Consider the following 22,499-nt stretch of genomic DNA (forward strand, 5'->3'; position numbering starts at 1 on the left):
AGGCTGCTCATAAAACATAGAAAATTGACTGTATTTCAAGAAAGACTTCCTTCCATAATTTTAAACTTGGTTAATTAGTTTATATGTGGTATAAACGAGACTTTAGCAAAAATAATGTTGTCAGTCCATAATCCATTTTCACATGAATTAACCTCCAGTACAGGTCTGACTTGGGAGTGGAATGCGTTTCTTTTTCTGTACTCATTTTTGACATTGAAATAATTCTCAAGATAGTAGTGAACAGTTAGTAATGACTTTGTGGTTATTTTAGAAACAAAGCTTTAATTCTAACAAAATACATATTTTTGCCAGAGGAGCTCCTTCATTTCTGTTTTTATTTCTCCCCCTTCATGTTATGAAGTAAAAACAGTTGTCTCTTCTGCCTTTGTAACTGCACTGGCCTTTATTTTTCAGACATACTTGAGTAACACTTTAATAGCCATCTTGGCTTTTGTTTTTTCCCCACTATTTTAATTGGTTCATATATGTATGAATGAGGCTGTGTTCTTTCTCAAAAATTAGTATTGAATTAACAAAACTCCTGTTGTCTTTCAACTTTGCTAGGAGTTATTGATACAATAAAAACTATAAATTTTATTTAAGGTGAATGAAATGCATCAGATACGTGATGAAGTAGCGGGTGATGTGTACTGCTTTACATGTTCCTTTTGCTTTCTCAGCCTTTTGGCTAATCTTCTTAGTGCAGGAGCTTTGCAAAAATTGCAAACTAAAGCCAATATATTGTGATCAGATTCTGACTATAGAGATGTCCACAACAGATGAAATCTCTTAGCTGTATTTCGTGTTAGGAAAAGTACCAGTTTTATGCCTTAATTTTTTTTTAACTTCTTAGCTATTTTGACAATTAAGTCGTAGCAGTTTCAAGTAATTTTTTGTTTCTTTCAACAGAAAATATTAGGCTAAAGCACCTTGTAAGTAATGACAGTTCAGACAGTGAAGATGAATCACAGCATCCAAAAGGTAAGGAAATCACCACATTTTATTTCATAGTTTACTTTCTTCATCAGCTTTCTTGTAGCATATTCAAGTTTGTGGATTGTCAAATCCCATTCTTAGTCGTATCAAGAGTCCCTTAGAAAAGAGGGTGGTCATTTATACCAGTAGTATAAAACTTGCCTGCTTAGTACAAGGGTCTTAAAGAAGCCAGTGGCTCAGCAAAATAGAGAAATCTTGAACAAGAGACCTCAGAAGGCCTTTGGCTTGGCCGCGTGTCTGCTGCTCAAGTCAATGACAAATTCTCTTGCATGTCTTCAGTCTTGGCATCAGCACAACAAGGCTTCACAGGGCTCTTAGATTTCATGTACATCCCAAAACTAGCCTTTCTGAGTCAGGGATCTCCTGAAGTCCAGCAAGATACTGAGCTCAGAGGCATGTTTGAATTGTTATCAGCACAGCAAACTAGCACTACCCATTGTTTTAAGGGTTACTTGTCAAATACTTACTTGAGAATGGTTTACTTTGTGTTTACAGCATTCATAGATGTCTTTTAGCTCCTGTACAAATGACATCTGATACAGGAAATTCCAAGTTGGCACGGTGTTTTAAACAGTGCCCAAATCCAGTTTCCCAAAAGAGGCACAAGCACATGTGTAATACTGGTCAGTGGGAAAAAAAAGACCCTATTTAAAAATTTAGGCACCTGAACCACCTACAGAGGTCTGTGATTTTAGTCAGGTTCTCTATCTCATCCTAATAATGCTTTCTGTATTTGATGATACTTTTGGAGAATAGTGATTTTCACCTGAAAATTTCAATTATTTTTTAAAAACTAAAGCAAGGGCAGGAATGAAGCTCTATGTTCTCCTGTGTAATTTTAGGGTCTGCAGGAAGAAAACAAAATTCTGTGAAATGAGACTGTGATTGAGTCATTAGCTCAGCTGAATGATTACTACTTCACTTCCCCTTATGTGTAAAATAATAGAGAATGGGTGATACCACATCTTATGTTTATTTGCAGATTTCCTGTTTAAGTACTAGAAGCACTGTTTAAGCCAGCAGCAAGAAACACTACATTTCTTTCAGTTTGTAGCCATAGTGGACAACCTACAAATCTGATTTGTATGCATTTAGTAATCTTTCTTAATTCTATAGGATACTTTTGTACAGATGTTGGACCTCAAAACCATGTGGTGTTTGATGTTTGTTTTCTCTCTGTTTATATAAAAAGCCTGTGCCTGAGTTATCTTCTTACACAAAACAATCAAAAAAGTCAAGTTATGACAGGTTATGAATGTAAGGTCACACCAGTCCATGTCATTTTAATGTCTATAGCATCTAGCTATAGACATTAGAGTACATTTTATTGTATTCTTTAATTAGAACTTAATATTGATTGTAGTCTATAGTTTACTGAAATGATATTTTCAGATATTGTAGAATTCCTGTGTTTACAAGCATTCAACAAGCGTTCTTGTTTATACAGATATTACAGAATTTATATTTAATATCTGCAACTTTATACATACCCTGTATCTACTGTGGCTGCGAAGAATGCATCCAAGTCTGTGACTGCTTGCAGTAAAGTGAAATAGAAATGACCTCTTTTTGAGCAGAGGCCACCCAAAGGTCTCTTTCTAAACCTAAAAGAGTGGTATTTTCCAAGGACAGAGTAGAGGGATGTTTTAAGGAGAATGACTGAATCTGCTTCTGTAAAGATTCAGAGGACTAACTTTGGCTCATTAAGGAGAGCTGAGTTTCTAGCAGTTAGCAAAGGATGGAGGAGGGTGTAATGCACATCAGGATGAATTTAGGTATGCATAGCATGGACATTCCTGATTCAAGTTTGTCACCTGAGCACCGGAGAGTTTACATTTTGGCTGTCAGCACAGCTAAAGTTAAATCCTCATTGCCCTTGCCAGACTAGCTAGAAACAGTTCAGGTCATCTAACACAGTCCCAGCATATTTTCCTGATGGACACATCTACACTACTGTAGCACAATGAGAAATTTCACTGGCCTGTGAAGGTAAGAGGATGATTTCTCTCTATTTTCTTAGTAAAATTCTTGCACCAAAGCTCCTTCATTTAATCCATAGCTTCTTGAAAGAAGGATATAGTTTTGTGTAATAGGTCCTTTATTTTACTAGACCCTGGTTTTACTAGATCTTGGTTTATACTCCACACATTAACAGTCTCACCATTGGTTATTTTCTTTTGCCTCTACAGGCACTGAGAATTCTGAGGCAAACCAAGAATATCAGAACAGCAGCCAAGAAAGCTGGGTACAGCGAATGCTGATGGCTTTGGTGGGTGATAGTGCCCTTTTCAACACCAGGGAAGGGCGTGCTGGAAAAGTGCACAACTTCATGCTGGGATTGAACCTCAACAGCTGCTACCCACTCTCTCCTCTGGCAGACCTTCTAACTCAGGAATCTGTGGAGGAAGATGAACTAGATGCAGCCGTTGCAGGTTAGTTCGCAGAAAGCCCGTGTTGATGCATATTTATTGTGAAGCTGTGAGTTCCTCAGTGTGGTAACATTTACTCAAACTGTGAAGTGTATGGTGGCTCGGACAGTAGCTGCACGGAATTAGGAATCATATTTGAACGGTATTTTGAAGATTTCCTATAGACAGTGTTACTTATACTCTGCTTATTGGAAGCCTATGAATTTCTGAGTATTCTTCTGGCACTGGTGCCTTTCTTTTTTCTTCCTTGGTAGGCAACAGAGCACTGAGTTAAGGATGTGACTTTCCCCATACAAAAGTTATATGGGAAGATACATACTTTGTGGAGCCTCCACACACAGTTCCTGTGATTCAAATTGCAATGCTTGGGGTTTATTGTTGACATCCTTCAAGTTGAGGAACTGCAAATCTCCATTCCTTCTATGCTCTCACATGGCAGCACAGCACTGCCAACCATACCTCATAATAATAACAGTCACTCCAGCCCCTATTTTCTGTTCAGAGGAAATAGATTGTCCTAGTTGGTCATTATGCAATAGTAAATACCAGATGTCGTTTAAAAGCTTAAGTAGCAGACGGTCTCTAATGTATATTTGTTAATGTAACAAATCCCTTTGAGTGGTTGTATAGTAATTTCCATCTGTGTTCCACTTTCTAAATATTTTTACCATCTCAGAGGTGTTTACAGCTGGGTAATCTTAATATTTATAGTGCTTGTAAAAGAGGCAGGAAAGCGGGTAATAGATTCATGGTTGGAAAAAATGACAGTTGATGAGAATTTTGCCTAATTAAGATGTGGATAATCTTCAGTATCAACTATCAACTTCCTGGGTCTTAATTTCAGTTGAAATAAAATGCAGGTTTGACGGAATGAGCCTGCTCCTCTGATACAATTACTTTTGAGTGCCTATCACCTGAAAATTCTCTGGCTAAAATGTCTGGCAGAAGTTTGATTTAGCTGCAATTTTTAGTGTTTGTTGAAGCCCACACTCATAAACCTGAACTAACAACTCAGATCTAACAGCTGTGAATAGTTGCATTGTAGCCAAGGGTAGTAGAAAGACAAAACAAAAGATGAAATTTCAGTAGTTGATATAAAATTTAATCATTCAGTAGTGTGATAAGTGTATCCACATTTTAATGGTGTTAGTGAATTTTGCTAGTGAATATGTAAGAACCTAGGAGTCCAGAGGAGTAAATAGAAAGGAAACTTTGGAATAAATTTGAAATATTGTGTATTAGCAAGGCACTGGCTGCATTTAAGCATTGCATATTTATTCCTATCAGTGAGAATTTAGCTAGCAGTTTGAGTACAGAGAGAAGTCTCAATTGCTGTAGAACTTACTTTTTTTTTATTAACAGGCCCCAAAGGGAGAAGTAAGTGAATCAGAAAGGATATAAATAATGCTTTACATCTCCAGTTGTCTCAAGCCTTTCACAGACACACTGAGTCGCACTGTGGAGAATGAACTGTGGTAGGCATAAGCCGATGCTACAGGCATTACGGAGGGCAGAATTTAGTCTCTGGAGTACCCTGAAGAGATCCCAGCTGCTTGATCTGAAAGTAAAAGTCCTTTAGGAAGTGAAACAGGTACGACAAGGCAGTAGTTTAGAAAAAGGATCACATGCTCAGTGTTCCCAGCATGCACATACCTGGTGGTATTGTTCTCCACCAAACCCATGGCATTTAAATAATTCCCTTTTCCCAGGAGTACAAATCATGCCTGAGTTTTAAGACTTCAGCATGGGTGTGCTGTCTGCTTAGAAGGAAACATTCTTACAGCCCCAGATTCTGTTTGTAGGGCAATCAGTGGGATTACTGCTGCTTACTTCAGTGGACCAGCATCTAACTCCTTCCAGTGCCGGAGCAGAGAGTATATATACAAAAACTGCTTTTGCAGTAGAAGTGTGAGATCATTAAGGGCTTTAACTCAGTGAAAATGCCAACTTAGTTCCTATATTTGAACTATACTGTGATTTTATCGTCTTTTTATCGTGTACCGTAGTTTGGTAATTCTAGATTTTTAGTGCTTACATTCCTGGTTTATATGCTCAAAATAGTTGGCATCGTTCTGCTGTGGATTCAGTTTTTGCTGAGCATTTTCTTAATTGATCTCAAATATGCTTTAAAACTTTACACCTCATGAGTAGTTTCACTGTGAACTCAGAGTTGTTTTGTTTCTGTTCTTTGGTATTACAACACACCAAAATTGCTTGAGAAAATGCCAACTGAGTAACAATAAGGAAAAAAAATAACTCAGTCTCTGCTTCCTTACTTCAGTATTTATGGAAACTGTTATAGTAGATGCACGTCAATAGCAAATGCCCTCTTCGTCTCTCTTACTTTCATTGAAGCTGCCGTCTGTGACAAAGTTTGGCCTCTGGAACATTCTCTTTCTTTTATTTCTAAACCATTCTTAATACCCGTTTGTGTATCCGATTACTGCAAATGAGATAGGCATGCTGTGCTGGTTTCACACAGAGCTATACTCCCAAACATGTTGCGCTTCTCTCAGCTGGTAGGTTGGACTGAAAGCTTCTCATAATATGGATGCATCTTTTATAAAAGCAGTCTGCATGAACTGAAAATTAATCTCCCAGGCTCTCAAAGCGTAAATACTCCTTTCAGTCTTCACACTGCTTGATGAATAATGATGGGTTGGTTGAGCAGGGCTACTAGAGTATGTAGAGTGATTGTCCTGGATTCGTGTGTTCTAAAATGTAAAAAGAAGAAAGGTTTCTTATCCAGCCCTTCAGAATAACTACAGCACAGGGTATAAAGTAGACAAGGTTTCTTTTAGCACCAGGGACTCACATTGTACATTACACATCTCCCACGAGCAATTGCAGCCTCACCTGCAGTGCCCTGACCTGTGGCTCAGTCTGGCTGCTTGCCTTATCTCACTGGGTTGGTGTGTGTTGCTTCTGGCCTCCATCTCCATTGTGTAAATCAAATCAAACTCCATGCCGAGTCTGCCTTTAAATTCGTGTCATTAAGATAAATAAATAGGCACTGGATAATGTTCATCGCTTTTGGAATTTTGGCCCAGTAACAGAGACTTAAGTTACATTTAATTTTATTCTCAGTTCAGAGATTACAAGTATACTTCTGAAAGGAATTATATAAAAAAAAAGCAAAAATCGTAAGTTGAATTTCTCTTGTAATTACAGGAGTCCATGACTAATAAAAAAAATTATGTGGTAATTATAAATTTATTGATGATATTACAGTGCTTTAGCATTTAAAATATCTTATTCTGGGTGGTACAAGTTTTGTTTAAAAGATAATTGTTAACTTGATTTTGGCTTCAAATTCAAATTTTATGAAGTAAACTAAGAGTAAACTAAAATGATGTTTTTGCAATTTTTAGGAATTCTATTGAGAATAAGGTTTTAAAATTAATTATAAATTGTGTTTGAAATATTGCCTTTAAAGAAGGAGGGGGGAAACGAAACTGTTTTAGTTATCTTAAAAGTATCTGTAGTAGGTGTATGTTTTTAACAGTGGGTTTTGAATTATAGTGAATTTGGTAAAGACTAATATATTTTCACTGATTTATGCTAATTCATGGCTGTGAAATATATCTAATTCTAAAATAAGAAGAAAATAAGGTAACAATGCCAAGTATTTTGAGCATATAAACCAGGAATTCTAAAATAAGCTCTCACTCAGCTCTTTAACACTAGGCAGTCATTTGAAAGTGTTTTCTCTCATGGAAATCAGTGCAAATATTAGGAAATAGGTGGATCATTTCTCATCAAAGTGACTTTCAGTAAATAATAATAACAGAAATAAAAATTAAAAAATACGTGATCTGAGAATTTTTTCAGCTCATAACAGTACATTTTTCTCATGGATCCTGAAATGAAGAAGGAAAGCTGTTCTAATGAAATAGAGTTTGAATCAATTTTGATGGATTTTATTCACATTGCTCATACTTTCAGATGACTTTTATTGCCGATAGGTTGGTGTTAGGAAATTTAATTATACAAGAAATAGTTACAGGGTTCTGTTCATCACTGCTTAGATTACAGTGCCCTCTACAGATATGATCATTAGTTTTTAATCGAACGGCCAAAACATGCATCAGAAATAGTTTTAAAATCTAGAGCAAGAAAAGACTGTCAGGAGCAAAGTGTTAACTACTGCAGGGGTAGTTTAGCAGTATCCAGGGACTTGGATAAGTGCAAAGATTGCTTATTCTTTCCTGAGTTGCTCCCAGGGAGTGTTGGAGTTGAAGAGAAAACATCATCTTCACCCTCAGTTTGGTCATTAGGGATAGAAGACTATTTTATACAATACCATGGCAGTAAGTAGGTAATTCTGTTCAGTGCTTAAATTTTGGATACTAATATGAGTTCTCACTTCTTTTTGTTCCTTTTTGTTCCTAGTATAGTAATGAGTATGAGGTCATGAGGTTTGGAGTAGGTTGAAAAGCAAGTTGTTTGACTTGTTAGTCTTAATTTTAATAGTCAGAAACAGACAAAGGTGAGCAGCGCTCAGGAGCAGAGCCACTTCAAAGCTTTGTGGGCAAATTCTAGTTACTTGGGTGAAGAAGATCTGGGAAGGACAGAAGGTTTGGGAGGAAACCTGGAGGAGAAGGTTGGGCAGGGAGTGTAGGACCAGGGATGTATCTTAGTAATCTGTCTCAACGTCCTGTAAAGACTTTCCTTTGTGTCTTGGGTTGTTAGGGTTGAAGGGATAAAGCTGGGAATGCAAGGGTCAAACCTGGGCATCTGTCCCCATCTGTTATGCTTTAAGCCACCTCTGCTTCTGCCTTGGGACAGGCTGTTGGTGTGCATGGCCTTCTGAGGTCCCTGCCAGCCCTGTTTTGTTTCTCCTTCTCCAGTTGTTAAGATGAGAATTAACGTTATACATATGTTCATGGTATGTGTAGCTGGAATACCGAAGATTAGATTCTGTGGAATGTTCAGTACTTGGGGAAACACTAGAAACCCCATCAAAATTGCAGTTCTTAATTGCTGTTTTCCTGTATTGTTTTGTTTTTATTTGTTCTGCGTAGATCCTGATGAGTTTGAGAGGATATATGAACCACTAGATGTGAAGAGCAAAAAGATTCATATCGTGGACAGCGGGCTTACATTTAATCTGCCGTATCCACTTATCTTAAGACCTCAAAGAGGGGTTGATCTCATCATCTCTTTTGATTTTTCTGCAAGGCCAAGTGATTCCAGCCCTCCCTTCAAAGTAAGTAAGAAGACAGGCCATTCCTTTCCTTGCGTTAATAAATTTATGTTGACTCAGTTTCTTTCTTCCAGTTGGGTTGGCCACACATTTCATGGTTCCAAAAGGCCATAGTGCCTATCTACAGCACTGGAGCAACTTGTTTCCACATCAAGGCAGAGTATTCCACTCTGCCTTAGTTTCTGTATGTGTTACTCACATGATGCAACTGACACAAAGTAGAAAAATACAGTTTTGGTCTCTGTAAACCATTGTTTGAAGTAGTAGCTATGTTGCTTTTTATGAAAGTCTTGCCTTCACGTTGAACTGCAGAATGTTATGTCAATGGGAAATAATTAAATTTACTGTTGTGCTAGCACTCTAGCTCTGTACAACCATTCTCAGTGATGCAAATGAATGGTTTTCTATCATCATCTTGTAGAAATGTGTTTTCAGTCACTCCGGTATTGCTAAATATTTAACATTTTGAAAGTGGGACTAACTGTTCATTTTCATGTCTCTAGGATAATCCCAGTACTGGTTTAAGTAGGATTCCTAACACCAGTCATGCCAGAGCAAAACAACCACAGAAAAATACAGATTAAATTACCTACTTACTTTCTGTAGCAAGTGTGGAAAGCATAGCTGTCTGTCTGTGCAACGTGTACAAGTTGTGCACCCATGCAGCTCTATTTGGTCAGAAAAGGTTAATATTGGATGATTTGGTAGCTGACAGAGAAACAGTAACACTTAAAATGTCTGTTGAGAAGGTCTTAAAGAGGCAATACTTACTGGAAACCCAAGTGAATTTTTAAAAAGAACTTAAATACCTGTTTGAGAAACACCTGGCATTCTTTGTAAAAGTGCTTTATAGACAATTTTCAATTAGAACAAGGAAAAAACATTTTTTTCCTTCTTACTACCAAAGGACAAGACCTCACAGCAACAGTGAAAATAACACCATGCCAAAATGAACTCTAGATCACTGTTGTCAAATGCAGAGAAAAACAAGCATCAGATGACTAGAAAGGAGTAACCTCTGTAATCTCTGGGTCTCGTGGGGGCCACCTGGAGCACTGAGAGGAACTGGAGCAGTGCCTTTCATCTTTCTTTAATTGATTCAATCCCACAGTCTTCTTTCTTCAAGTTTCTATTCATTTAAGAATTTCTCTCCTTTTTTGTCAGGACTGTTTCCCCTGTCTGCTAGATTTACTGATGCAGTGCCATCATCTTCCCTGAAACGCTTCTTCCCACCCGTTTTTTATGTTCAGCACATGGAGTCTGTGTAAAAGGCTGTTTATAGTTGTCTCTATTAGTCTGCCTAGGCATTCAACTTTCTGTTTCCAGCAATTGCAATTTTCTGTGCCATTTTGGTGAACATACCATAACATGGAGAGATTGGTTGGGGAACCAGTATGTCATCCTGAAAGTTTTTCTATAAACCATAATTTTTAAAATGCAAAGTCATTTCACGCAAGAAAAGACAATGGGAAAATTAAATGATGCCTTAGGTTTCCGTAAAGCCACCGGTGAAGGGAATGGTTCATTTGTTTCTGAAGCACAAGTATGTGTATAATTAAAAGAGTGATGTACCTCCAGCTAATACACAGCAATAGTCCAGAGGCAGAGGTTGTATGGTGATGGCCTAAAGGACAGAAACCAGTTTTGTTTACTGACTCTGCAATCTCATTGGCTCTGCTTGCATTACAAAGAGTAAATGTCAGTTCAAGAGTTGGGCCTGTTGTATCTATGGTTGCACTCTAATATACTTTTATTACTCCAACACGTAGGAAAATCAGCCAGCTGAAGTTGATAACTCTGCTCTTGTTTTATCATTTTACACCCACTATCTTTTAATCTCTTGTGTATCCACAACAGTTGCCCCAATTTCATTCAAAACAAAGATTAAATATGTTGACCTTCCCTCCCCTTCCTCTCACACACCCTCATTACATCCTTTTGAGTCATTATTTACAAATTATTTTGTTTACTCAATTGTCACGAGGAAAAAGAAGACTGTTTTCCTAACTTACTTCTTTGCTTAGCATGCTTTCAAATGTTCTTCTGTGCTGTGATGTGACTACGAACATAACAACGCGTGGATCGGTGTTTATTAACCCTCACTGGTTTCCATAGCAGTGATACTCAGTTTGCAAGTAAAATTACAGATGGTTTTTTCTAGCTGTCAGCTCTGTAAATTCACCCAAAGATTTATATGACAGACCAACTCTTTCCTTCCTGTGAATCATCACAGGTGATGAAGATTGGGCAGGCTGAATGAGTTGCTCAGTTGCTAGACTGGGTCTCCTGTCCAAAGATGGACTTGATCAGTCCTTCTGTGGTAAAGAAGTGTGAGATAATAAAACTGCTTCTAGTGCGGATACCTGTATCCATCTAGATAAAATCCCTTTTTGCATTGAGCGCTTGTATATATTGTGTTATCTTTTCAGGAAATTTTGCTTGCTGAAAAATGGGCCAAAATGAACAAGCTTCCTTTTCCGAAAATAGATCCAAATGTATTTGATCGAGAGGGCTTGAAGGAGTGCTATGTTTTTAAACCAAAGGATACCTCTTCAGAGAAAGACTGCCCAACTATAATCCATTTTGTTTTGGCAAACATCAACTTCCGGAAGTATAAAGCTCCAGGTGAGCAAGTAGTTTTGGATGCTGAATCTAGGTATTCCTTTGAAGTTTTATAATGATGTAGTGTTTATAGACTAGAAATGCTTTGTCCCTGAAATGACTCTTAAGTCTATCTGTAGTAGTTAGGGATTTCAAAAAAAAAATTTAAAAAATAAGTTGGTAAGTTTTAGTTGTGTTTTTGTTTCATATGCAGGTGTTCCAAGAGAGACACAAGAAGAGAAAGATTTTGCAGACTTTGACATTTTCGATGATCCAAATACACCATTCTCTACCTTCAACTTCCAGTATCCCAACGTTGCTTTCAAGAGGCTTCATGATCTAATGGAGTTCAACACCCTCAATAATATAGATGTATGTACACCAGTGTGGAAGGGGCTTAAAGGGTCTAGACTGTTAAAGGGGAAAGTAGGTAAACCCCTGGGTCTGCCATCCTAAAGGTACAGAAGTTTACTTCAGTGTTTGCCTGATTACTTTGGCATATAAAGTGCTTCCTGCGTTTAGTTGTGCCCATTGTTATTTTGAAAATTGAGCTGGATCAAAGCCCATTATAGTCAATGGAAAAAATCTGCTTTATTTTAATGAGAGATGGAGTAAACTCAAGGTAGGTTCTTTATGAGCTTGTGTATAAGCATGCTGATTATGGGTGCGCACACAAACTGTGTGATGGTTGGACCAGATGATCTTGAAGGTCTTTTCCAGCCTTAATGATTCTATGATTCTATGGCCAACTTGCGTCCTTCCAGCCTGGGAAGGGAAGTAGAGAATGCAGTTACTGGAAGTAACCCAGTGATTGGACTTACCTGAAGAAAGTTGGATGAGATGCTCAGTAAGAATTGGGTGAAGAGAATTTGGTCTTTCACTTGACCTCCATTTATGTAATACCTAAATATCAGTTTTATAGTAAGCATAACTATATATGATCCTCTGTCAATAATAATCTGTGAGGCTGCTGAAAGGGCTAGAGGGTACTTTCCAGCAGATAAAAATTCTAAATATTTTCATGACCATGAAGATTGACTTAATATGGTGGCCGTCTTCCAAATAGAACTGTTGGAGCATGGTCTGTGTGCTTTCTATAATATTTGACCCTGTGCTTGTTAGGATCCACTCCCATTCCTGCTCTGTTCTACTGCCATTTCTGTGTTGTTTTTTTCATTTTAGCATCAAAAGCCCTGCAGGGTAACTGAGCAAATGTGACTGCAGAGGATGTAGGATTCTTTGTTCAGGTTTTTATACTCAGGCCTTTATGTATGATGATTTTCTAAGTAAAAAAAAAAAAGAAAATTGAACTTATTTTGCAAAGATCTGTGGAAATTTCCTTCTCAGCTCTCTCCATGGTATTTAATTATACTTTTTAATTGATACTAGCAGTAACACAGGGCTGTGATTGGTAACCCTTTTCTCACAGGATCTGTAGAGTGGCTTTCCATATTCACAGGTGTAAATCATCATCCCAGATAAAGAAAAATGTGGTTTTTTTTCAATGTAGTGAGTAAATCTTGTTGCTTTGGGACCAAGGAAGCGAAAGTGGGGATTTAATGTTTCAATATAGTTATGATTTCATACACCCTTTAAGTATGGATTTTTACATTGTTCATTTACCCTTCAGTGTTGTGTAGGGACTCAGTTGAGATGGTTCATTTAGTATGTTCCTGTGTGACTTGTTTGATGTTGGAGATATTCTGTCATACCTATTAACTACATCTAAATAATTGTTTTATACAATAAAACAAATGGAATTCATAGTGATACTCAGCAACCACTTTGTTCAGAGGATGGAGCAGAGATGAAATTAGGAGCAACAGGTGTTAAGATCTGAAGGGGTCTTTTCATTCAGTTAATAAATCATTAAAATTTTGTTATCTTTCATTATCATTAAATCATTAAAACTTAGTTAACTTTCCCAGAGTGACACATTGTTAATTGTTTTCCAGGTGATCAAGCAGGCTATGATGGAAAGCATTGAATACAGAAAGGAGAATCCATCTCGCTGCTCTGTGTCGCTTAGCAGTGTCGAAGCAAGGAGATTCTTTAATAAGAACAATCTTAACAACAACCATACGTAGAAGATGTGTCACAGGTCCCATTCCTTGGGACTGGTTCTATCTTTGGAGCTGGTTCTATCTTTATAACTGGAGTTGTAAAGACATTTAAGAGCATCACTACTCTTGAAAAGGGCTGTGCAAAGGTCCCGAAAACCTTTTCTTGTGAATTTTCAATATTATTTTGTATTATTTTTTTAAACATTGAAAACATTTCAGTATATTGATATCCTTACTTTAAGAACTATGTAATTAGGTTATTTTAACTATAAAGTCACTGAGTTCAGTGTCTTTTTTTTTTTCTTTTTTCTTACAAAATTGTAAACATTGGTGGTTTCTTTTAGCGGGACAATTGTCTTATATTTAATTGATGTAAACTGGGCATATCTTGAAGTGGAACACAGAATTAGAAACACAATAGAATAAATCTTTAATAGCAGAGATGATACAGATATATACCTGGCCTCAGGCCCAGATTCCTCTCTGCTTTACACGCGTGAGAAGATTGCCTTCGACTTTAGTTTGAAAAGTCAATAAAAGCTGACTATTACTGCTAGTCAGTAGCAGCTTCCTCGTATATTAAGTTGCTTGTCTGCTTACTAGCACTGTTGCTTGCTACACTGTTGATTTCTTATACTGGAAGGGGTTTTGCTTGCCGGTAACTGTTGGCTATATTGGCCTAACCAAAACTCCATCATCAAGCTTGTGTTTCACCTTTTAATTTTATTCTGTGAGTGGTGGCTCTTAAACAACAAACGCTTTGTAACAAATGGCTGTCAAAGAAATGGGATCTGTACATCTTTGATATGATCAGTAGGATCCTCAGCTGGTTGTTAATGTTAGGAAAGCTGTTGTAGCTGATACTAAGAAGGATCTGCTCTTGAATCTTTGAATCACAAATATTTTCACAAAAATTGAAGTCCACTTTACTGTTGTTTAAGAATATATACATCCACTCAGCAAAAAATCCAGCCTCTTGCATCATTTTCTATTTCTCTTTTGTTCCACGAAATTACATTGCTTGAGTTTTAGCTGGTAGCACCTGTGTGTTAAGTGGTTATTAGTTCACATATTTCTGCCCCAAATGTTTCCAGGTAAATTAAAAATGATTTTGCATTTATGATTAAAAGCAATACATTTCTGCAAAGGGACAGTGGCAATGTTTACAGTGGATAAACAAATTTTTCCTGTGTAAGAATGTGAAGTAGTTCATCTGTTAAGGGCTAGATTTAAAGTCTATTTTTAGTACTTTGAACAGCAAAAGACTACAAATAAACATAGATTATTTTAGTACCATCTGAAAAAGTGATTAAAATCTTCATATTAGATAACTGTGCAAATACATAGGAAAGGGTAGTCACACCTCCAAACACTTCCAGCCTCCTTTGGAATAATGTAATCAGCAAGTGTGAAACGAGCAAAAGGAACTGACAGGGCCACAGGGTGACACACATCAGTGCTGCCTGTGTACCAGATCTGAAAGCTGCAAATTTTAGGAATGCTTGGCTGATGGGTTTCATTTAAAACAGCTACAACCAACCAAACAAAAACCTCTATGGAATTAACTCTTAGCGGGTGCACCTGGTAGTCCCAGAAATTTTTTGTTACCTGCTTTGTTGTGGGGTTTGGAGAAGGTGGCAGGGGCTGAACAGTTTGGTTGAAAGTGAACTTAACTGTCTGGGAGAGTTAATGAAGAAGGACATGCAAAGGTACTTCTAGAGGTGAGAAGGTGGAAACCATCTCCAGCTGCCCTGTGTCCTGCTTGGCCAGCAGCAGGTTGAGAACAGCACTCCTTTCTCTAGGAATTGCATTGTGGTGAAAACAGAAGGTGTTGTAAGTGGGATTGTTCATAGTAGCACGGTTAGACGGTATGGGTGTTTCTTTGTAAGAACTGTAAATGAGATTTTGCTCTCTGGATTTCTGTTGACATTAATAGGGTTCAGATTTCACTCTCTTACCTTTCTGATAGGGCTTTCAGGATTCTGTCAGACACAGAGATAATTGTCACAAGGGCATCACTTTGTGTAAAGAAGCATATCTAATCTTATTTGATTATTTTGTGACAAAACAACTTTTACTATAACTGCTCCTTTATCCAAGTTTATTGCTAATTCAGTGACTGTTCATCTTATTGTGAATAATTGAGCTATTTTTAATTGCTAAAATCTGTAAGCCCGGGGGAAGGGAAGTAATTATAATGCATAATAGATGCTGCATCATCCCTTCTTAAATCTACTTGCAATGCTAGGTAATTAATAACATTTTCTGTGTTGATTAATAGGTTTTATTTCTGTTTGACGTAATGCATGTTTAAAATCAAGAGAGAAAATAAAAGTAACTTATCTTAGTGCTGCATATTTTAAACATTTTTCAGTAAATTTTGGAATACAGGAAGAAACCGGTACTGTTATTGTAATATTTTCTTTATATTTTCCCCTTTTTGTTAATGAGATAATGTTTGTATTTTGTGAGATGTACCTTCTTTGTTTTATAGAAGTTTTATCATACTTTACACAGTTTATATTATTACAGTGTTATCAAACAATAAAAAATATATTTGGCACCTACTGTTTTCAGTTTATTTTGATCATTTACATGATATTTTCACTTTTTTTTGTGAACGGATGTGGAACAATTTTGTGGCGTACGTGGAACCTGGTGGAGCAGCTCACATGCAGGGAATTCAGGGCTTTCCTTGTTAGTCTTTCTTTCTAGTTTAACTGTAAAGAATGCAACTTTGAGCAGCCCAATGTGTGGTGATGGTGCATCAATCCACTTCAATCCCCACTATTGTATTTTGCTGCCACCACTCTGCCAGCTGCTTTGTGCTTTCTCTTAAAAGCTTGACAGCATGGGCTTGGATGCTAGGTTTTTACTATCTTTAACCTCAGAGTTCTTCAAAAGCAGGCCAAAGTTCCTCCAAACCTGTTTGGGTCAAATAGCTTTTGGCTTGTTGCTTCTGTTTGCTGAAAACCGAGTACAGTCTGTTATCTGCAGGTACTTCAGAAATGCAAGGGCATCATTGCAATGAGAGACGCATAAATACTCCTCATTGCTCTTTGGAGTCAGCTATGACCAGTAGATCAATGAATAAAATAGTAGAGGCATCAAAAGCTTTAGGTCTAACATGCATATGGGGGGTATAACAAATGTTTTAATATGCAATAAATTCTTGAGCCCACACCACAGGCACCTAGCACTGCTGTATGACTTTTCTAATCTATCTGCAAAGGCAGGAGTCTCTTCCTCTGCTAAAACCAAATCTATCAGAACAAAACCTTGTTCTAACTTTTTCAAGCATTTGAAATGTCTTGGACTCTCCAGAATAATTTCACTAGTCTCAAACAAAAAAAAGCTCACCTAATTTTATTTTAACTTCAAGTAGAAAAATTCATCATGGTATGATCAGAAACAGAATTTGAAACCTATTTCAGTTCAGCTGTAGGGTCTTACCCAGTATACTAAAAATAGTCTGTAGTCTTAACATACTTAGTATATTAAAAAAGTCTGCAGCCTTACCTAGTATATTAAGAATTATGTCAAAGGGCAATAAAAATGAAAAAAATAAACCATAAAAACCCTTCCACTTCTGACAAGTGATGGGAAACTAAGAACCTTTTTTTTTTTTTTTTTTTTTTTGCTTAGCTTAAAGATTTAGTCTTCTCTTTCCTGTTTCCCCATCTGTCTCCTAACCCTGCTTGATCTCTTTTATCCCTGTGATATTTTTTTCCAACCAAGCATATGTATGTTTGGAGGAGATTCTTCTCAAATGCAAGTACAAACACGCGTACGCTTGGGTGTGGATTTTCTCAAAAACTACCTATATGATAGTAGAAGGTGGATTTTGAGGGGGAAAAAAAAAATACAATTTTGACGATTTGTGCAGCCGTGGAGGTACCCCCACGCTGGCCAAACGCCTGCAGAGCGCTCAGCCCTGCCGTTGGCTGGGTGTCTGGGGAAGGCAGGCACGCATCCTCGCAGAGCTTCAGGCCGAGCCCCCCACTGCCAGGGGAGGAATCGGAAATTCTTTTTTTTTAGAGGAAACGAATGCTCAGAACGAAATCCTACTAAGCCAGAAAGCATGAGAGCACAAGGACGTTGGCCTTGAGATTGTTTGCATCAGCATGTAGAAAACATTCTGGCAGGGAGCTGGGGTTGTGGCGAATGTGCTTTCCGTTTTGACCCAGCATATTTTGTCTCTGGGATGCAACCTGAGAAGTGTAAACAGGCTCTGGTATTCTCTTTGCAGGCTGGATCGCCCACAGATCTCAGCTTTTAGAGCACTAGCAGGCTTGATTTTGAGGTTCAGCTGCTCTGGATGAACAAATGGATGGGATTTTAGCAGTGCGGCACAGGAGGTTGTGCAACCAAAGACATTTACATACCACATGTTTGCTCTGATGCTCACTCAAAGCAAAAGCATGTAGACATTTCCTGAAGCTGTAAATTCACCCATCACTCTTACTGCTTTTTCATTTCACATACGGGTTAGATTTGTGTATCAGTCTGACTCACCCAATTAAGTTGTTACACACTGACCCTTCTCACGCTAGGTAAGCAGATCGTCATAGCAAAGAATTCCCCATGACAACAAAACCATGAGACTATTTTGCATGCAGAGAAAAGGCAGCACAATGATAAAGTTCGCAGAGTGACCTGTTCACCTTTGGGCTAACCAAAAAGTTACAATTTTCAGTACAATAGGAACAACAATTTATTGTGTGACTGTTTAATCCCCGAGTGCCATGCTGCAGGTATTTGGCTCAAGCAGAAATCAGGGACCGAAGCCCAAGCCAGCAGACTTCTGCTCCCTTTAGGTCTTGTCAGAAGAGGTGCTGGAACAGAAGGGCAGAAGGGAAGAGCTGTGCTGGGCCTCCATGCCTTGGTTGTATTAAAGCTCTCCCACTGCCTTGGAGAACTGAGCGCTGACCCGACTTTCTGCTTAAAGAATATTTTGTCTTTGATCAGAGCAGTGCTTCTCACGTGCTTTCTCCTGGAAGCCTGTGGCCGAGCTAGAAACAGAATCTTGAGCACTTTAGGGTGACTTTTGACCTTCTTGTTCAACTGAGCAGAGAAAACTAGGCAGCTGTGTTTTTATTCAGTATCAGGCAAGAACTACTGCTGTAGATGAAATCACACAATTTCTGTCTTACCATTTTTTATTTAGCCTCACCTCTGTTGCCAGCCCAGCTTTCTGGAAGGGGTCCCTGGGACGGGTCCCTGGGGCCAGCGCCTGCCCTGCGAGGGACGCGGCCACTTGCCCCTGCTGCCAGGCACCCGTAGAGCTTCAGACGAGGAGGTAACGGCGCAGGCATGTTCCCCACCACACATTATAGCCATTCTTTTGCCAACACATTGTTTAGGGTGTGTTATGGAAAACTATGAGAAGGAATTAATGTGATGACATGAAAAGAAATTGAGACAAGTATTTTGCCAGTGTGGTTGGGAACAAGAAACGCTGATGCTTTGCAGCTGTAGATTTAATACAAATGCTTCCTTCTGGTCCAGTTTTGCTAAATCCCGGGGATTTGCTACAGGACATTTTTGTCTTATGGCTGAATGCTGTTTATGAGGCTAACTAATCTGTGCTAGCAGTCAGCAGAAACAGACAGCCTGAACGGCTGATACCTGCGTATTGGCAGACCCGGCCCCGAATGTCCATCTGTCTGGCTGCCACTCCCATCCGGTCAGAGCCATGGCCCCGGGAAGGGCTGGGCCCCATTGAAGCCCATGGGGAAAAAACAATCCAGGGCCCGTGTGCGCAGCGGGCAGTGAGGGCGGTTTTACCATCCTGGGGCCATTCACGTGGTGATGAACTGGCGGCCCACAGCATTCAGTGTTTTTCCATTTGCCTAGGAAATCCAGTGGAGAACACTGATGAGGTGGTTTTGCCTCCAGTAACCTCTTCCCGTTTTCAGCAGGACCTCACTCGACCTTGGAGAGGTCCAAAAAGTTTATAATGCTGACAAGCTTGTCAGCCGTTTCTCCCCCATTATCTTCCCTTCCATCTGTAGGTGGAGATGCCTCTTCTGAGCATGTTTTGAGCAGGTTTCAATAACCAATGCTCCACAGACCTGTTTCTCTTGTTGCGTGCCCAGGTGTCATTTTTCTCTTTCTCTTTCTCTTTCTCTTTCTCTCTTTTTCTCTCTCTTCCTCTTCCTCTTTCTTCCTCTTCCTCTTCCTTTTCCTCCTCCTCTTCCTATTCCTATTCCTCTTTCTCTTCTTTGCAGGTGACAAGGGGGTGTTGGAAACAACAGGGACAATCATTTCACATCCCATGTCTTCAGTGTGTCTGTATTGGCTGCTTCCTTCCCTTCATTTTGGCATCAGAGCTTGGTGCTCTTTCCCTGGGTGCATTACTCTGCATTATCACTCTTTTCAAGCCTGAACCATGTCTTCCTCATTTCCTGCACTGTGCCCAGCAAATGCTGTTCAGCAACAAGGGGGCAGTGGCCTCAGGGTGCCGCTGTGACAGCGAGATGCAGCAGCTGTGCATTGCGTTGTGTATTCTCGATTCCCCAAGGGAACAATCTGTGCTCTCTTTTCCTCATCATCCCTCTGGGCGCTTTTGGAACAAGATACGGAAGCACAGCAGCACCGCAGTGCACGGAAAGGCTGCCATCCCTCCCGCTGCCTGCCGGAGGAAAAGACTGCCGCTTGCAGGTCACCCATGTTCTGCAAAAAATGTAGGGGGCTGTAATGCACCACCGCTCACCTTAGGCTTCATATTTGCCAACTGTAAGCGTGGAGGGAAAACAAGACAATTGTATTTTTCACAAATCCTACCTCCTCCTGACCTGCTCCTTGCTTTCAAGCCATGTTGGAATAATAGAAGTCTTCCCTTAATATTCAGCTGCAATGAAGCAAGAAGGCATGCAGGTGTCTGAAACTATTTTAAATGCTCCCCACTACCTGGTTAAGAACTATGATCTAGATGAAGAATGCAGATACATGTTTATACAGATAAATATATGTATTTAAAATTTATGCTCAACCTACTGAACTGTAAGTTTTCTTCTTGTCCCTGGGGACCAGAGCATGTTTTCAGCTAAAGGTAATATTAAAAGTAAAAATGATCACTGCCGTGATGCTGAGTTCATACAGGCAGCAGAGTGATGGGGTCAGGGTCTGTCTTTTGGCTTGTAACTGATTTGATACCGGTAGTGAAAAGAGCAGTGGTGAGTTATGTGTGCAGCAACACATGATGAAAACTATGTTTTAGGTTTAATAAAATGCCTAAAACTGGACGGACATGAAAAGCAGGTAAACTCAGAGAAATACCAATTTGCCTTGTATCAGGTTTACACATGAACAGAGGCAGAAAGCACCCCTGTACCTTGAAGACTGCAACCTCAGCTGTTTCATGCAGCATACACTTTAACACACTGTTTTCCTTACAGTGACGGTAACTGGCTGTCCTCAGTACTAGCCAAATTTCAATCAATTTGAATGACAATTCAAAGGCACAGACTTTAGTATACAGTTCTTCATTCTTCAGCATGTGCATGGGAGTGTGGTGGTTTTACGCAGCTGGGCAGCTGAACTCTACCACAACCGTGCTCTCACTCCCACTCCTCAAAGGAAAAGGGGAGGAAATAGAATGGGAAGGGCTCAAGGGCTGAGATACAGACAGGGAGATCACTCCCTAATTATTGTCACAGGCAAAACAAGGCAAAACAGACTCGGTGTAGGGAGATTAGTATAATGGATTTTCTATCACTAGTCGACTAGAAAAGTGAGAAAATAAAAGCAAACTGAAAACAACAACAACAACAAAAGCAAACACCTCCTCCCTATCCACACTCTTCTACCCCTTCCCCCCCCCTCCCCCCGTGTGGTGCAGGGGAATGAGGAATGGGGGCTGCAGTTAGTCCCTGACGCTTCGTGTCTGCTCTGCTGCTCCTTCATGGTCCCTCTCTGCCCCTGCTCCACATGGGGTCCCTCCCACGGGATGCCGTCCTTCCCGAACCGAGCCCGCAGGGGCTGCCCACAGGCAGCAGCTCTTCAAGAACTGCTCCCACACGGCTCCGTACCACGGGGTCCATCCCCCAGGAGCAAACTGCTCCAGCACGGGTCCCCCACGGGCGGCAGCTCCCCCCTCAGACCCCCTGCTCCTGCGTGGGCTCCTCTCCACGGGCTGCAGCTCCGGCCCGGGGCCTGCTCCTGCGGGGGCTCTCCATGGGCCGCAGCCTCCTCCAGGCCACATCCACCTGCTCCACCGGGGGCTCCTCCACGGGCTGCAGCGTGGAGATCTGCTCCGTGTGGGACCCATGGGCTGCAGGGGGACAGCCTGCTCCACCAGGGGCCTCTCCACGGGCCTCAGGGGAACTTATGCTGCGTGCCTGGAGCACCTCCTGCCCTCCTGCTGCACTCACCTTGGGGGCTGCAGGGTTGTTTTTCTCTACATTTTCTCACTCCTCTCTCCCAGCTGCTGTTGTGTAGCAGGTTTTTGTTTGTTTGTTTGTTTTCCTCCCTTTCTTACCTCTGCTCTCTCAGAGGCCCAGCCTCACTGTCTCAGCTCTGGCCAGCAGCGGGTCCCTTTGGAGCTGGCTCTGGTCTGACGTGGGGCAGGTGCTGGGCTCCGCTCACAGAGGCCGCCACTGCTTCCCCCCCACCAAAACCTTGCCACATAAAACCAATACAGGGAGTACGTGAAGGCTACCAGAAAGCTTAGGTTACAAGTGGATTGTACCCTTCCAATGTCGTCTAAACAACATCTGCCAGACATCGTTTTATTTCCTCAGTGCTTGTGTTTAAAGAAGAACTGGCATGTTAGTAGAAAGGTAAGGTGAAATCTGTTCTTGCAAAAATATATGGTGGCTGTTAAATAAGAAAAATATGAGAACTGTGTACGAAAGGCTGCTAACTTGATCCTTGTATCAAACCCTAAGGAGAATTTGCTGTTTTAGATTTGGTTTTCTCTCAGATCAGAATGAGTAGTCTAGGAGCTGAACTACTTACATCATTTGTTTTGGTAAAGTTTTAGTATTTCACTTAAATGTGAAATTTCAACATTCACGTTACAGTATGATGAAAGCCAACTTTTCCACTATATTGTGTAATGTAATAGATGTCAGCCTGAAAAATTCAACTTAATCAAAATGTCTTTTTATAACTGCCTGTGATGTTGTAAGATGAACTTAGCAAAATGTGTTGACTTAATGGATGCAACTGAATCACCACTTTCTGATGGCAAACCACAGT

General features: G+C 39.9%; 1 protein-coding gene and 1 long non-coding RNA gene across 11 annotated transcripts in view; one reads left to right on the plus strand and one right to left on the minus strand.

Annotated features, from left to right (window-relative positions):
* The window catches only part of PLA2G4A (phospholipase A2 group IVA), a 116,517-nt gene extending 100,659 nt beyond the window's left edge, over positions 1–15,858 (plus strand). For all 10 annotated transcript variants that reach the window (XM_080603563.1, XM_080603564.1, XM_080603566.1 and 7 more), the window contains 6 exons: positions 910–981; positions 3,186–3,428; positions 8,450–8,634; positions 11,061–11,256; positions 11,447–11,604; positions 13,188–15,858. In XM_080603563.1, coding sequence (XP_080459689.1) covers positions 910–981; positions 3,186–3,428; positions 8,450–8,634; positions 11,061–11,256; positions 11,447–11,604; positions 13,188–13,319 — 986 coding nt within the window. In that variant the 3' untranslated portion in view covers positions 13,320–15,858. The remainder of the gene's footprint in view (positions 1–909; positions 982–3,185; positions 3,429–8,449; positions 8,635–11,060; positions 11,257–11,446; positions 11,605–13,187) is intronic.
* On the minus strand, positions 13,485–22,074 carry LOC308199438. Its single transcript, XR_013954651.1, has 2 exons — positions 21,671–22,074; positions 13,485–20,148 (listed from the first exon to the last, which is right to left on the minus strand). It is a non-coding gene; the product is annotated as an uncharacterized lncRNA (long non-coding RNA).
* Between the last annotated feature and the right edge of the window lie 425 nt (positions 22,075–22,499).

Source organism: Anser brachyrhynchus (assembly GCF_964034855.1).
Source record: "Anser brachyrhynchus genome assembly, chromosome: 8".
NCBI classification, from domain to species: Eukaryota; Metazoa; Chordata; class Aves; order Anseriformes; family Anatidae; genus Anser; species Anser brachyrhynchus.